The sequence below is a fragment of the Berghia stephanieae genome, chromosome 3 (genome assembly GCF_034508935.2).
Source record: "Berghia stephanieae isolate SIO BIC M18660-M18661 chromosome 3, UCSD_Bste_1.3, whole genome shotgun sequence".
Classification (NCBI taxonomy): Eukaryota; Metazoa; Mollusca; class Gastropoda; order Nudibranchia; family Aeolidiidae; genus Berghia; species Berghia stephanieae.
Window position 1 is genome coordinate 57333812 of NC_088362.1, and position 15749 is coordinate 57349560.

The 15749-nt window shown below is 39.9% G+C and overlaps 1 protein-coding gene across 4 annotated transcripts in view; it reads left to right on the plus strand.

Annotated features, from left to right (window-relative positions):
- Positions 1 to 7122: 7122 nt before the first annotated feature.
- The window catches only part of LOC144968066 (uncharacterized), a 33258-nt gene continuing 24631 nt past the window's right edge, over positions 7123 to 15749 (plus strand). For 2 of the 4 annotated variants that reach the window (XR_013644502.1, XM_078906037.1), the window contains exons 1-8: positions 7123 to 7430; positions 9789 to 10021; positions 10414 to 10551; positions 10941 to 11568; positions 12222 to 12272; positions 13196 to 13992; positions 14241 to 14426; positions 15224 to 15320. Coding sequence is in view for 3 of the 4 variants with exons in the window: in XM_078906037.1 (XP_078762163.1) it covers positions 9828 to 10021; positions 10414 to 10551; positions 10941 to 11568; positions 12222 to 12272; positions 13196 to 13992; positions 14241 to 14426; positions 15224 to 15320 (2091 nt within the window). In the remaining variant the exon portion in view is untranslated. The remainder of the gene's footprint in view (positions 7431 to 9788; positions 10022 to 10413; positions 10552 to 10940; positions 11569 to 12221; positions 12273 to 13195; positions 13993 to 14240; positions 14427 to 15223; positions 15321 to 15749) is intronic. The other 2 variants (XM_078906036.1, XM_078906038.1) reach the window with 2 other exon arrangements.

The following is a 15749-nucleotide window of genomic DNA, read 5'->3' on the forward strand; positions in this document are numbered from 1 at the left end:
AGTTCTTTATCTTACACAGGTGCCTGCTCCTTAATTTCTTAATTTGATATTTACATAAATATTCCCTTGTCAGATCACTAGAGTTATAGAAAGAGGTCAAATTTATGGATGTATTGTTCGTGGATGGACCTTTTCGAGTTTGACTCGCACTGTGAGCCAGGGTGGTGTCTTTTGACCTCCCATGGTGGGCAGGAGGTCACTTGCTATGTCTTCCCCCTATATTTGGTTTCTGAGTTGCTTCCTGTCTATGTCTTGGAATGGGATTACTTGGTTTTGTCCTGGCCCTTGCCAGAGTCCTTGGCTGAAAGAGAAACAGTCAAATGTATAGTGTTAGTTTTGGGTGGTGATATATTTTTTTTGTCAAATATTGAATCTGAAAGAGACGCTTATTTTCTATATATTATTTAAATTTCTTAAATTTCATTAACTGGTTTGAATTCTATCAGTCGGAACACTAATTCAATCAATAGTTCTGCACCATGACAAATTGTTGGACAAAAATATTTTACCATACGTGAATGAAAATCACCCCCAATTTGTCATAATTTATTGAACCCAAGACGTCTTAACAAGTTAATGACCTTTAGGTAAATCTACCAAATAAGACGACTAGCCTCGATTAGGATTTGATGAAGAAATTAATGTTTCCGACAGCATCCATTCATAGATCCGTTGTCAAAACTCAGCGGATTGGGTGGGGTCTTTGACCTCTAATGGGGACAAGAAGTCATTTGCTGTGTCTTCTATCCCCTTATATCAGTTTTCTGAGTTGCTTTCTGTATCTGTCTTGGAATGGGATTACTTGATTTTGTCCTGGCCTTTGCCAGAGTCCTTAGCTGAGAGGGAAACAGTCAAATATTATTAGTTTTGGGAGATGACTTTTTCCCCCTTGTTAATCATCTCTCTGTTATGTTTTTGAATATGTTCTGTACACATTTGAGCGTATTTCTCTTGGTGGGATCCTGTGCTGGTGTCTGGATGAAACTTTTCGGTGATCTCAAACTAAGTACACTGATAGTGATAGTGCGCTCTTGGAAGAATCTACATCTATTCCCTATTTGAACCAGTCTTCTTTGTCTTACTTTTTATTGGGTAGCCTACCTTTACTTGTAATTCCAGAAATCTTTCACTACCTCATTTTTCTTCCTTTTTTACGAGCGCTTACTTAAATGTGTCGCAAGCGCCGTAAACCCCTTAGTGACTAAGACAAACTCAGCGGTTGACTTTAAGCAAGTTTGACTTTATCCACTATAAATTGAACACATTTAGATGATAATAATAATAATAATGCTGAAAACATATAGCGCTATAACTCCGAGACACCAGACTCTAAGCGCTTAAATTACAAATTACTTTGGCTGAAACATACTCATTCACACACACAAGCATACACACAGACACACAATAGAAAACAGACAGACCTATCTTGCTTTTCATACCATCTACTAAAGACGAAACATGTTTTAAGCGAACGTTTAAAAATAGACAAAGATTCTTTTTCACGAATGCTCTGTAGTAAGGCGTTCCAAACAGAGGGTCTGAAATTTTTTCCATATTCGAGGGACAACTAGTTTGGTGGAATCACTGGCCGAGGTAAGGGGCGGGGTTTTGAATATCTTTCAATTAGTTCCGAAATGTAGGAAGGGGCAGTACCTTCAAGACAACAATGCACTAAAACACAAGCTTTGAATTGAATCCTTTTCTGAACAGGCAGCCAATGCAGGTCATGAAGCAGGGGTCTGGCAGAATCGCACCTACGTTTCATGTCTGACAGCGCTGTTTTGGACAATCTGAAAACGTCTCAGATTATATTGTGAAACGCCAAACAACAGAGCATTGCAATAATCCAATTTCGATAGTACGAGGGACACAACCAGGTGTTTGGTCACATCCTCAGATATGAACCGTCTAATGGAAGCAGTCTTTTTTAGTTGGAAAAAAGAGAGATCTTACCAAATTATTAACCTGATGCTCCATCGACAGTCCAGAGTCAGAATGTGCCAAGGTTTTTCACTTTATCAACAATCTGAATGGAGGCATCCCCCAGCTTCAAATCTGTTTCACTTTTCAACTTCCTGTTCCCAACATACAGCAGCTCTGTAGTCTTATCATCATTCAGTTTCAGTATACTTCGGATACAATTCTTACTATCGGCTGATAATAATTAATAAATAAATAACAAGAGCTTTTATATAGCACAGGATCCAGTAAATGGAAATCCATTGAGATCGTTCATATCAGTGCTGATCTAAACAGCTCAAATGTTTACGGATTATCAGAGATGGTAAGTTATTCTAGACACGATAAGTAAACTTCATTGGGATAGCTCTCTTTTTTTTTTTTTTTGATTAAAAAAAACTCATGAAGCTGTGTTAAACAAACAAACAAAAAATATAAATATTCATGGAGACATAAGGCTCTTTTTTTTTTTTTGCACACATTCTGGATATTTATCGGTCAAACATATTTTGTGTGCATTCACTAGGGAGAGGGGTAGCCGATAGCAGTGCTCCTTTCTTGTTTTTTGTTTTATTTTTTGTTGTTGATGGTTTTGATTTGGATGGCTGTTTGGCATACTATACCTGTAAAGAAGCTCTTCAGTTTATGCTTGTCCCTTCTCTCGTTCAATCTTATCCAGTTGTTACCCCAACAGACCAAATGCAACCAAGTTTTCACTACCTACAAGCCAATCGATAGTTACCCAATTTGAATGTTCCAGTACGAGCCTAAACTGGTCGCCATTACATGAAAGACGCACAATCCAAAAAGGCAAAGTCCTCTTTAAGGCCCGCCAGTTACTGACAACAATCCCAATTGGATTCAGTAGTCTGATGTCACGCCGCCCGGCAACGGCGACCATCTTGGTTCTAAACAAAGAAAATCATTACTTTTTATTCTTCAAGCTGGCTAGAACTATTCATATGTCTTGAGACCAGAATGTGTAAAAGTCAAAACATGATCAAATTTATGTTTTTTTCCCCTCTGGATACGCTTTTATGCCCGCCGGAGAAATATTTCATACGGGCGTCCGCCATTGTTCCGATAGTTTAGTGCCAGTGTTGCTAAGTTACCATGCGTCATTATGAAGGAAGTGACGTTACGACTATTGAATCCTATTGATAGCCTTACTCAAAACCGAAAGAAAACAGCACTCATACCAGGTCCCGCAGTCACGATTTAATGCTCATCTCAACTCGTTTGTTTTTTTTTCCAAAGCACCAGCCAAACATGGAATTCTCTCCCGAAAACTTAAATATAACAAAAAAATAATGGTCAAATTGAATTTGACTGAGAAATCGATAAAATCAAAATGAAGGCTTAGGCTTAGGTACTTCAGTTTGTCCTCACCGCACACTCACAGTCGTGATTATCTTCAATGCACGGAGTTGCGACTTATTGACAAGACGAAGGTTTTTACAATATCCGTTAATGCCTAAAGTCAGGCAGTTATACTCATTCACACCCGAGTCAAGTGGGGCGAGAGAAGCGCCTTATTCAAAGGCATAGTACCGGCGCCAGAGTTTTTGCGATCATTGTCACCCAGCCGGTACCTGACTGCGCTCAACACCACCTGACCAAATACGCCTAAGGATGGACGCTCTTATACTGTTTCATCACAGCTTAGTATTGCTTCTTCATAATGGAACTCGGCTAGAAACCCCCACCCCCTTAATATCCGGAGGGAGACTATTATAGGTACTTCAGTTTGTCCTCACCGCACACTCACAGTCGTGATTATCTTCAATGCACGGAGGTGCGACTTATTGACAAGACGAAGGTTTTTACAATATCCGTTAATGCCTAAAGTCAGGCAGTTATACTCATTCACACCCGAGTCAAGTGGGGCGAGAGAAGCGCCTTATTCAAAGGCATAGTACCGGCGCCAGAGTTTTTGCGATCATTGTCACCCAGCCGGTACCTGACTGCGCTCAACACCACCTGACCAAATACGCCTAAGGATGGACGCTCTTATACTGTTTCATCACAGCTTAGTATTGCTTCTTCATAATGGAACTCGGCTAGAAACCCCCACCCCCTTAATATCCGGAGGGAGACTATTACCCAGGGAGATATAGATCTGAGTATTATCTTTTTCTGGCGCATAATGGGCGGTGCCTAAAGTACGAGCCGAGTGAAATCCCAGCGGCCCTTATGGTAAGCTCGCCTATCTTCGAAAGAGGACGTAATTGTAAGACTGACTTCAAGTTCCATGGGCTGGTCAGCTTTTTTATTTTCTTAACTTGAGCTTTTTATATAGCACAATATCCACTAAACGTGCTCAAAGTACTTTACAAAGGCTCCCTTGCCAACAGCAACACTTAACATGTAGTACAAGACATGGCGCCTGTAAGGCGGTATTACAAATTTTCAGACGGAGACAACACTGTTTACACCTGAGTACGGTGAGAGAATGTGAGTAACAAGCGTTTTCCAATGACCCAACTATGCGCCGATCAGAGCGGGATGCGAATTCAGGACCTTCAGACCCAAAGGCAGCAGCCTCTTATGGTTTTCACACTACTATGTTATGACGATCGACCCAATCAGCAAAGTCTGGTCCGCACTCGTGCACCGTCGCAAACCCGCCGGGTAGCATCGTCACAACACACCGTTCGACTAGATGCTCTGCCGTCTCAGGTTCTTGCCCACAGCGGGTACATGTTGGACAGTCAGAAAGACCCCACCGATGAAGCGCACTGGCCGTGAGGCAGCTCCTCGACCGAAGCCGATTCGCCGTCACCCAGTGTCTCCTCTTACTGGTATCAAAGCCTGGCAACTTCTCACCAAGCTTAGAGGAGGTAACGTCCCCGCCCCCACGAGGGATTGAATTTGTCCAAACCGACTTCCATCTCGTATGTGCAGCTCTAGACGTAGTCAGGAATTCTGCGTACAAGGGTTGCCGGGACTTATTTCGGCTCGAAACGGGGGCGCCGTCCATTATGCGCATCAGAGGGGTATCCCCATTCCCTCTCTCTTTGATCTTACTCAGCCCGTTTCCCGTAATCGTCTCCCTCCGGACATCGGGGGGCTGGATCGCTGCCATTATCGGGCCCCATTCTCTAGGAGTCGCTGCTAGCGTTCCTGACACTATGTGCATCGACTTGCGAAGTTTTACATCCAGCTTCTCAACGTTTCTGCTTCTACCCCACACTGGAGCGCAATACTCCGCGGTGGAATAGCATAGTGCCAAGGCGGACGTTCTCAGGAGCGCTTGGCTAGCGCCCCAAGTCGATCCCGCCAGCTTCCTCAGAAGACTGCACCGCTTCTCTATCTTCCGGGCAACCCCTTCGAGGTGCACCCGATAGGTAAGGCTGCAATCCAACGTCACCCCTAAATATTTTGGATGCGGCTCATATGGGAGTGGCTGGTCCCCGACTATGACATTCAGTTTGTGGGTGTGCCAAGCACTGCATAGGTGAAATGCAGTGGCCACGGTTTTTGAAGTGTTCATCTTCAGGTACCACTTGTCGAAGTAGGATTTGAGTCTGGTGACGTCCTCGCTGAGTACGCTCTCGAGACGGGTCCACACTTTATTCTGAGTAACAAGTGCCCAGTCGTCCGCGTATCCCAGCCTCAGGGAGGAAGTGTTCGGCATATTGCTAATGTAAACGTTAAACAACATTGGCGCAAGTACCGACCCCTGAGGGACCCCATTCTTCAATTTCCTTACTTTGCTCGTGGCGTCTCCCAGCGCGACGTGGAATTGCCTTTCCCTAAGATCGAAGAGAACAACTTCAAGGTCTTTTTGCACCTTATGATTTTTGCTAGTTTGAGCATCAACCCTTCGCACCAGACCGTATCGTACGCCGCTGATAGGTTTATAAAGACAGCACCTGTTTGCTGTTTTCTCTCGAACCCATGCTCAATATTATGCTCTGTAAGGGCAATGACCTGCTCCGTGGTGCACCTCCCTTCCCTGAAGCCCGCCTGCTCGGGTGGCAGGGCAGCGTCTAGGACCGACCCCCATCGGTTTAATACGCTCCAACAATTTGTAAAGACAGCTCAGCAGAGATATGGGTCTGTAACTGTCGGCCTCCTTCGCCGGTTTCCCGGGCTTCAGGATGGCAACTATCTTCGCATGCTTCCACACTTGTGGAAGCTTTCCTTTTGCAAGGACGTCGGACATTGCCTCTGCCAGTCAGGCCCGTGCCCTGGGGCCCAGATGCGTCACCATATCGGGATATACACCATCTATCCCTGCTGCTTTGCCGTTCTTCACATCGCTAATGGCTGCACCCACTTCTCGGGGACTGAAAGGGGCCGTCCAGGCCGACTCCTCCGCAGGTAAAGAGTCCAAAATCGTACGGTACGCCTTTCGGACACCGCGCTCAAAAGCCTGATACCGTTTGCTACGGTTCTTAATGTTCTTGGCAATTGTGTCTGCCTCACACTCCGGTGCAGCCTTCGCGTAATTCCGCTCCGGGTCCAAAGGCGAGTGTCATATCACTAGACCACATAGCCGCATTGAACGCTGCATCGAGACGAGGCAGTCCGGAGATTTCAGAGAAGTTCATGAATACGGAAAGGTTTTCTCGCCTTACTGTCATGAGATAAAGTGAGTAGGAAAGTGCCAGAAGACAATGTTGATAAATATCTGTTTTCGTAATTAAATTGAAGCTTACATTCAATTTCACATTGTTATTACTATTACTCTAGTACAACTATTATGATGTCGACAATGATGATGATGATGTTGATGATGGTGGTGGTGGTGGTGGTGGTGTTAGTGGTGGTGGTGGTGGTGAGGATGAAAAATGATAATACAATTCTCAGATAATACTTCTTAAGCATTGATTACAAGATATGAAGTGAATAGAAAAGTGCCAGAAGACAATAGAGAATAAAATTTTTTTCGCGGCGGTGGTGGGGTTTGAACCTGCGACCTTATTGGTACGACAACTCCGCCTGGCAGGTGAGAGCGTGGCTCTACCGTGTGAGCTATCCACGAACACAAAAATATTCGTTTCAAACCCAAAGTCATTACTAGATCCCTCTCTCACCCACTTCTTGAGACCGCCGATTCGTTCGTACACCACCATCGCGAATAATTTTGACCAGCAGTTAAGCTTAATAGCCAATATTCTCAACACAAACATATAACATAGAAATGATTGAGACATTGAGTATGCTCCGGTGTATGGGGTGAATTTTTAATTCAGAAAAGTGAGTGGAACAGGCACTTATGTTGGTAACAACAAGATATGAAGTGAATAGAAAAGTGCCAGAAGACAATAGAGAATAAAAATTTTTTTGATTACACTTCTTGTGTTGTGAGACAGTTCTTGAAATTAGAAAACAAAACATGATTGGCTCATGTCACGAACCCCCGGCAACTAGCAACTTCCGGCGTTGTATTTGAAATTTATCAAGTTTAGTTTCTTTTTCAGGGATCGACAAAGAAGAAATTAATATTATGATTGGTGTATAAGGTTTGTGCGTTTATCCTATATGTACCTACTTTGTACTGCTAAAAGACTAAAAACATTTTTATGGCATAAGCTCTCAGTCTCAACAACACCCTCACCCACATCGTCATTACTACAGCACAGGCACAACTCGTTAGTTTTCAGTTCAGTTGTATTTACCCAAATGCACTTATTTATCATCCGCGGTTAGTTATTATTATTAGTTAGAAACTGCGTTATTGTCAGAGTCAGAGCATTGACAGGGAGCCATTTTACACATATTTTTTTTACTGCTTTTGGAATTTGTTATTGTTTACGGTCAATTACGACTAAAAATTCTTTCAAAATACGATGACTGATGATGAGCTGATAAAAATTGACTTTCTCCAGTCTCTACTTTTTTGTTGCTGCTTGCAGTTGCAGCTCGAAGAAATGGATAACAATAGTCAAAAGGAATGGAAGCTTCAATTTAATTAACGAAATTGACGTTTCAGTTTCATGAGAATGTCACCCCTGCCCTTCCCCCATAGCCCTAGTCCTGTCTTTAACTTTAGATTTAGATTTAGACTATCTATTTAGACTTAGACAATGATTTGATTGAATGATTGAAACTGAAGAAACACTTTGATTTTAATTTAAATCGTGTTTTGCTGACAAAGTCTAAGGGGAAACCTGGTGGCTTCCATTCAATATTATTTACTTTTTTTTTCAAAGTCAAAGACCACTTTTTTAATATTAATACGAAGTGACTATTTCTCAGAACGCTGGGGTAAATAAACTATTTTTCTGAAAGGTTTCTTTTCTCGAGATTTTTGTAGTTACCTATTTGCGAGAGATTGGTGCCATGAGAAGTTGAATAAGAATTCAAGTTTATTTCCTGGATCGTTCAGAGAAACAGAATTCAAATTTATTTCCCGAGTGTTTGGAGAAATGCAGTTCAGGTTTATTTTCCCAAATGTTTGGAGAAATAGAGCCGGCCTTTTTGATAGTTACCTCATGTAAATGTGAAGAGACAAGTTGGCATTGGCATGGCTAAAATTGTTGATGATGATTATAATTCTAATGATCAAAAACAAAAAGGGAGGAGTTATGTTACTGATTTGAGTTAGATTTGAACCCAGGTCTTTCTAGATTACTTTTACGTTTAATTTTACTTTTAACCACAATAGCTTCATGTCTGATTGAAGAACATTATTATATCATAATCATATGGTTTGGCTGAGCGGTTCAGTGTAATGTCTTGTCACAAAAGAAAAGTAATATTAAGCATGGTCAGTGGCCAGATGGATGACAGTGGTTGTGGAAAATTCTGCTCCTGAAGTTGTGTCCTTGATAAGATACTCAGGATGTGCTTTTGATAAGGGTATTTACTTACAATTTGTTTTGTGTTATCAATCAAACATACTGATGTTGCAAATTTACTTTCTTTTTTATTTATTTAGCTTCGAATTGGTTAATTACTTTGGAATCCTGATAAAGTTAACACTTCTTCAGAGCCATTTGGCCCATGGAGCCGAGGTTTATCCCGGTTTCTATACCGTGAAACGTACAATAGCTGTTTTCTTGGTATCCTTTGGATAAGATGCTAGTCTATCTCAAAGTACTTTCCGCCAAATATAACAAGACTCAACAACCCAATTGACTGCTGGGTGGACAGGAGGGTCAGAAAAAAAAATCTCGACTGCACCCTGGATCGATCTTGGTCCCTTTGCATATGAAGTGAGTGGTCTACCAGATGAGCTATCGGAACCCCCTAAAGTTAACACCAACAGACCAGAAATATTGATTGACTTGAAGGAAGGTTGACTATATTCAGTATCAAAGGAACATGCTTAGATATTAAATAACAGAACATTTGGGACAAACAAGAAGTGTTGACTTTAACTCACTCAACCCTAACACCGACTATATCCGTAGTTTACCCGGGTTACTTTTACCCCATGCCTATTTATTACATTTTTATGAGACAAATTATAGGCGTAGTATCAAAGCTATTGTTTTTAGTCATTTGCATGTTAATGAGAGTTGAATAAAACTATATATGTACTTGCTCATTTTAAATTTTTAATGCATTTTTTCCAATTTTGAAAAGTAGCAAAAATCTCTAGGATTGAGTGAGTTAAGGAGAAGTTGACTTTATTTGAATTTATGTCGAATTTATGCAGATTCCACTGTATATTGTTTTATCAACATGAAGTTAACATGTTAACGTGATGAAGTGAAGGTTATCATAATTTTATATTTATATTGAGGTTTTATACAGCGCAATAACCACTAAAGATGCTCAAAGCGCTTTACAAAGGGTCCCTGATCAACATTTTGTGGCTTGCTTTGGTTAATTCTCCCAATTTACTTACTTTTCTTTTACTTTTACCATTTCAGATTGCCATCTTATCCTTTTCAATTAGGAAAATCCAATCAATGACCAAGATGGCTACCTCAAACCCAGACTGGGGAGTTCATTTCTCCACAGCAATCAGTTGTCTCATGAATGAAGACAGCGATGGCAGTGCACATACCATTATCACTAGTAGGCTTAAGGCCTTTGAGGAAAAATACTTAGTTTGGCTGAAAGAGATTCCAGAAGAAATTGAAAATAATCTGTTAGGCACAACGTAAGTCAATGGTGTTCTTTGATTTTCTCCTTCCCCTCCTCTCCCCCCTCCTCCTCCCCTCCCCCTCCTCCTCATCCCCTCCCCCCTCCTCTTTGGATCAGTGCCATGAAGTGGTATGCAGAGGTTTTAATTAAGTTGGCAATAAGAGAGGTTGATGGGAGGGGTGGTATTGTAAGGTTTCTTTCTTTTATTTTTATTTTTTGTTAATCATATACCTCTTACAGATATTGAATCAAACTAAAAAACAAACAAAACCCCCCCCAAAAAACATCATATTATCATAATCTCTTTGGGGATTAAGGTATCTGCACAAGATTGCTCATCAGCAATGATTTATGAATTATTTATTTCTTTATTTTTGTTTTTCCTTTTATTTATTTTTTCTTTCACAGCACCACTAAACTAACGATGTTACCCAAGACTCCGTCTGTGAGGAACCGAGCAAAAGCCCGACTCAATGTTGTTCAGGAAAATGAAAGTAGTGATGACCAAATGGAATCCAAGTCTGAAGATACAAATTCCGACACGAAGTGAGTTCCTAAGTATAACCTCCCACTTCATCAATTTCACAGATATTTAGTCAAAACATTAAATTAAAAAAGATTTGAACCTTTTTTCCTCTTTATTTTCTTGTTTTTAACTTACTAGTCCTGAAACCCTCTTTTCTTTTTCCTTAATACAATTCACATTCAAGTCATTTTTAGCTTGTTGTTAAATTATGTAAGTGAATGTCTTTATTGAAGTATTTATTTAGTCATTTTTATTTCTTTTTGTATATTGCTTTTTTGTGTGTGTGATTCTGATGCTTGTGATTGCATTTCTCTATTCCTTCTGTCACATATAAGTGTGCAGTTAATTAATTATTAATTTGGGACATCATGGTTTATTTTCATATATTTTCAAACATTTTTCTCTACAGTCAAGTTACAGCCATAACAGACAGTCCTAAAGGAAGACCCAAACGTTCTTGTAAAAACACCACAACCTCCCCCGTTGTAAAACCCAAACGATCATATAAAAAAAGGACAACAGCTTCAAACACTGCCTCTACACGTAAAGCTGGACTGCGTGCATCAAAAGCACAAGTTCTAGCTTCTCCAATAGAAGAGAAACCGGTCAGTAGGGATGACGATATTGAGAACAACATCATGACAGAAACAGAATCTAAATTAGTATCAACTGGTCTTGCTGACTGTACTGCACCATCAAAAGTCAAAGCTGTCGCCCCTCATGTTGGTTTCGAAGAAGGCTCAGACAAGAGCCCAAGTGTACGCGATAGAGCCAGAGCCTACGAAACAATGCTTAATAAAAAAACTAAAAGTCCTGCAAAAACAGCCCGGGTGCAAACACCTAATAGCGCCAACAGAAACTTTGCTGCCGCCACTATTTCTAGCTTGGCAAAATCATCACCTCAGCCTATCGTATGCCTTGGGAAACGGCCATCATCACCAGCTACAAGTCCTTGTCCATCTAAAATGTCTTCCAAAGCAGCAGCGAGACGGTCAAGATCTTCAAGGAGTTTCAGAATTTCAAAATCACGTTCAGAAGTAAGTTGATGGCTTCCACTATTAAAAAAAAAAAAGATTTTTTCCCTTTAAATTTATTCTAGAATTTCAATTCAACAAAAATGGACAATAAAGTGGCTTAGTGTTGTCTGTTGTTAGGCAGATAAGGATGGTATGTGTTGAGGGCACATTCATGGTTGGGGATCCCATTCATTTCGTCTCCAGGTAGAGCACTCATTTCACAAAGGAGTGGAACTAGTCAGCTGGTATTGGTCCTAGGTGCAACAGAGATTTTTCAAAGTTCATTGAAATGGTAAAAAGTGGTATCTTGAAGTACAGTGGAATCTGCATAAAGTCAACTTCAGCTTTAAGTCAACATCTCTTGTTGGTCCTAAATTTCCTTTTCTTTATTTAAATGTGCTCCATTAATAATGGATTCATAAAGTCCACCTTGCTTTGAGTAAACATCTCTTGCTGGTCCCAATTGTTCTTTTCTTGATTTAAATGTGCTCCATTATAATAATGGATAAAGTCAACCAATCTTTCAGGCTCGGTACTCTTGGCTTTATCAGGATTCCACCTGTAATGTTGGGCATGTTTGTATATTTGCTTTACTTACCTGAATGGAGATTATATCCTATGTATAAGAAAGTGGGCGATGTAAATGTACTTTATAAACTGTTCCTTTGTTACAGCAAGCCGCCCAACACCCCAAGCCAACAAGATCCAAGCTTGCCTTAGCAAAGGTAATTTTCTCTTTGATGGAATTTAATTGAAAAGATAAACCTATTTATTGAAAGTGTTTGTCTAATGTAACCCATAGCTGCCAACCAGTACGATAAAATCGTACTTAGTACGATTTGGCCAATCCAGAAAAAGAAAAAAAAGCCAGAAAAAAAAAGAAGAAAATCTGATAAAAATTATCTTGGGAGAAAATTTTCTCTGTTAAGCCCAAGCCTCAGTAATCTGCTTCTGTCACCACCTCCCCATCACTTATGCCTACCCAGTATGATGATAAAGGTAAGCTTCTCTTAGTATTACAGTTCTGACCATTCTAGTACTTAAGTACATTAATAAATATGCCATTTTAAGACATGAATTGGGCGTTGGCGCCACACCGCGTATAATAATACGTTTTTGCATTTTGAAAAGTTGGCAGCTATGGTAAATCCTTTGAGAAAATTTATTACCTCATGCATGTCGAGTTTGTATCAGTTTGGGTGTGGAAAATAATTTTATAGGATCTGGAGTGGGTCTGATTTTTTGTTTTTTTCAAAGGAGCCCTGGGAACCTTGTAAATCATTAGATAAATAAATCTGCATGAAGATGGAAAAGACTAAAGGACAAGCATAATAGATTACACATGCAAGCAAATCTTAGCCAATTCTTCAGGGATGAGATTTCAGACAGTCTAATTTTCAGGGTCAGAAATTTTTGGCAGTGGCACCCAAGACTGAGATTGGGTCTCTTTGCATTTTATGAACTTTAATTTTTGGAAAAGGCTAAATTTTGTTTGGCAACAAACTGATTCGACCACGGATGTCAATTTCCACTTGCAAAACCCCCTTTGACAGGCTTGATTGTTGGCTCATTTTGCTTTTGTGGTATTCATTCCTCCTTTAGTATACTCTGATGACTTTTCCAAACATTTCAATATTTATCCATACAGAAACCAGCAGAAATTGTCCATCAACCCGAAGAACATGAACATAGTGAAAATATCCCACTGCCGAATGAGGTTGTAAAGAAGGGAAAAAATCGTTCTAGTCTGGACAGTGCCTTGTCGTCTGCATCCTCTATGATGTCACCCAAAAGCTGTGATGATGACCAGCAAATTGCTGCTGGAGAAAATTTGGAGAATGCAAAAGACTTTGTTAGCAACAACGAGAGGATAGAGGAAGATGTGGACGAAGGACTAGATGTGACTCACACTGTCATCACAGAAGTCTACGACTTATCAGCCGATGGAAAAGAGGATTTGGTTGACTATGAGATGATCCAAACCAAAACTACTTCGTCTTCAGTTGAAGATTCCAACTCTGATACGCAGGTTAGTGAGGAGAAAAGTTCAACTAATAGTTCAACAGTGGCAACTGATAATGACAATGACCAGAATATCACCAAAGAATTACCCGAAGAACCCGGCCCTCTACGAACAACTCGCACCAGAGCTCGAGCTATACAGGCAAATAAATCGTCAATGGAGACGAGTGTGAAGAATTCTCCATCTTGTTCGTCTACTTCTACTTCTTCTTACACTGAATTGAAATTAATGTCTTCAAAAGAAGATGTTGCAGATCAACAGTCTAAAGAGGAAGAACAGCAGCTTCCACGTACGACTAGGACTAGAGCCCGGGCCAAAAACCAACAGGAAGAGGAGAAGCCAGAAGAGACTGTGAGGACAAGAACTAGAACTCGTGAGAAGCCCACCGAACTTAATAAAGATGCTACAGAGAGCAGTGTCAGGTAGGAATGTTTTCAATTTTTGATTTTATTTAAAGTGGTAAAGCTGAGTAGTGGTTTGACAAGTAATTTTACAAGGTATTTTAATTGTCAGTTGAATAAATGCCGGAATCTGCCGTCTACTATGTTTTTCATTGATTACAAAACAATATTTATCAATAATTTTTAAAAATTTCTTTCTTTTTTTTTTTTTGTCTTTGTTTCAAAACCCAAATTTTTAAATGTAATTTTTTACTCCTTCTTGGCTTCAGAGATGTCAGCGTCGTGTCCAATGTGCAGAGGGCACCACCAGCTGTACTGTCACCCGAGCTAGCGGGCGGCATGAGAACTACTCGTTCTCGCATGAGAAAGAATCCGGGTGCTGAGTCTTTACCTTGTGGTACTTATGATGAGGTGGTGGCTGGATCCCCTGCAATCAAGACAGCCAATGGAATACGGTAAGATCTTATCAAGGTTCCACTCACAGACCTGTCATTCATACCGATAAGATTGGTATGCACAGATTTTCTTGAGGCCAAACTTGGCCAAATTCAGATTTTTCCATGCAGATTTAGATTTTTAAAAACACACACAAAAAAACCCCAAACTCAATCACAGAGCAACAGAGATTCAATAAAATTCTGATTTCCAGTATTTACAGGTTTGAGGTCTGTATATAATAATAATGATATCAATAAATGACATTTGTTTATCGTTTTCCGTGAACCATACAAAAGCTCTTTACAGATAATGAAATATGTTAGGAACACAGGTAGTCAAAATTAAATATTGAATCAAAATACATATTACTTACATATTAGTATCCAAACATTACATATAGTGTGATGGTTTTTGGAGAATAAGGTTGGCTTATCAAAGGTGATGATTGATTTCAGCCTAACATTGTATCTTCACTAGGAAAGCAGAAACAGCAATGTATTTAGAGTTTTACTCAGGCACTGTGGCTTCATTTAACTTATGAAGCTATTAACAGATAAAAACATGAATTAAAAGAAATTTAGTCTGCCATGTAACGGCTTGTAAAAAGTTTTTCTTTAGTGGTGATTTGTTTTAACCCAATAGGTTTTACATCAGATTTTATTTAACAGAAATAGTTATTTTTAATCATGTAGAGTGCGATTACTCTGTAGATATTGTTTTCAAGAGATTGAAATCATTGTAAATGCATGCCCAATCATTGACACTAAAGATAATTGTTTTTTGACATTGACTTGCATTCATTTCTACTTAACAGTTGTAGTAAAAAGCGACCTGTAGAAGAAACTGGAGCCTCACCAAGACCCAAAAGGTCAAGGTCGTGTGCTGGGATGGCAGGACCCAATTCAACATTTGTGAGTAGATTGTTGAGTCAATTAAAAATAATAATAATAATAATAAATTATTTCACCCTCCATTCTCCCTTTAAAGGCTAGCTGAATTAAGGGAGCTCATCAATCATCATCATCATTCATTTCCATATGACCATACTATTATATTGTGTCCTCTGTCACTCTTTATCTGTTTTCTGCATTGCTTTTCTGTCTTTGTCTTGGAATGGGATTTTGATTTTGATTTGTCCTGCCCCCGGCCGCAGTCCTAAGCTGGGAGGGAAACAGTCAAATGTATAGTTATAGTTTTAGTGAGATGGTATTTTATCCCCTTGTATCACCTTTTTGCTATGAACTGATATTTTTTTTGTTTTGTTTCGAATATATAATGGTTTGTAAACATTTGATTGTGTTAGACTTTTAGGCGATCTCAAGCTAAGAACACTGAAAGTG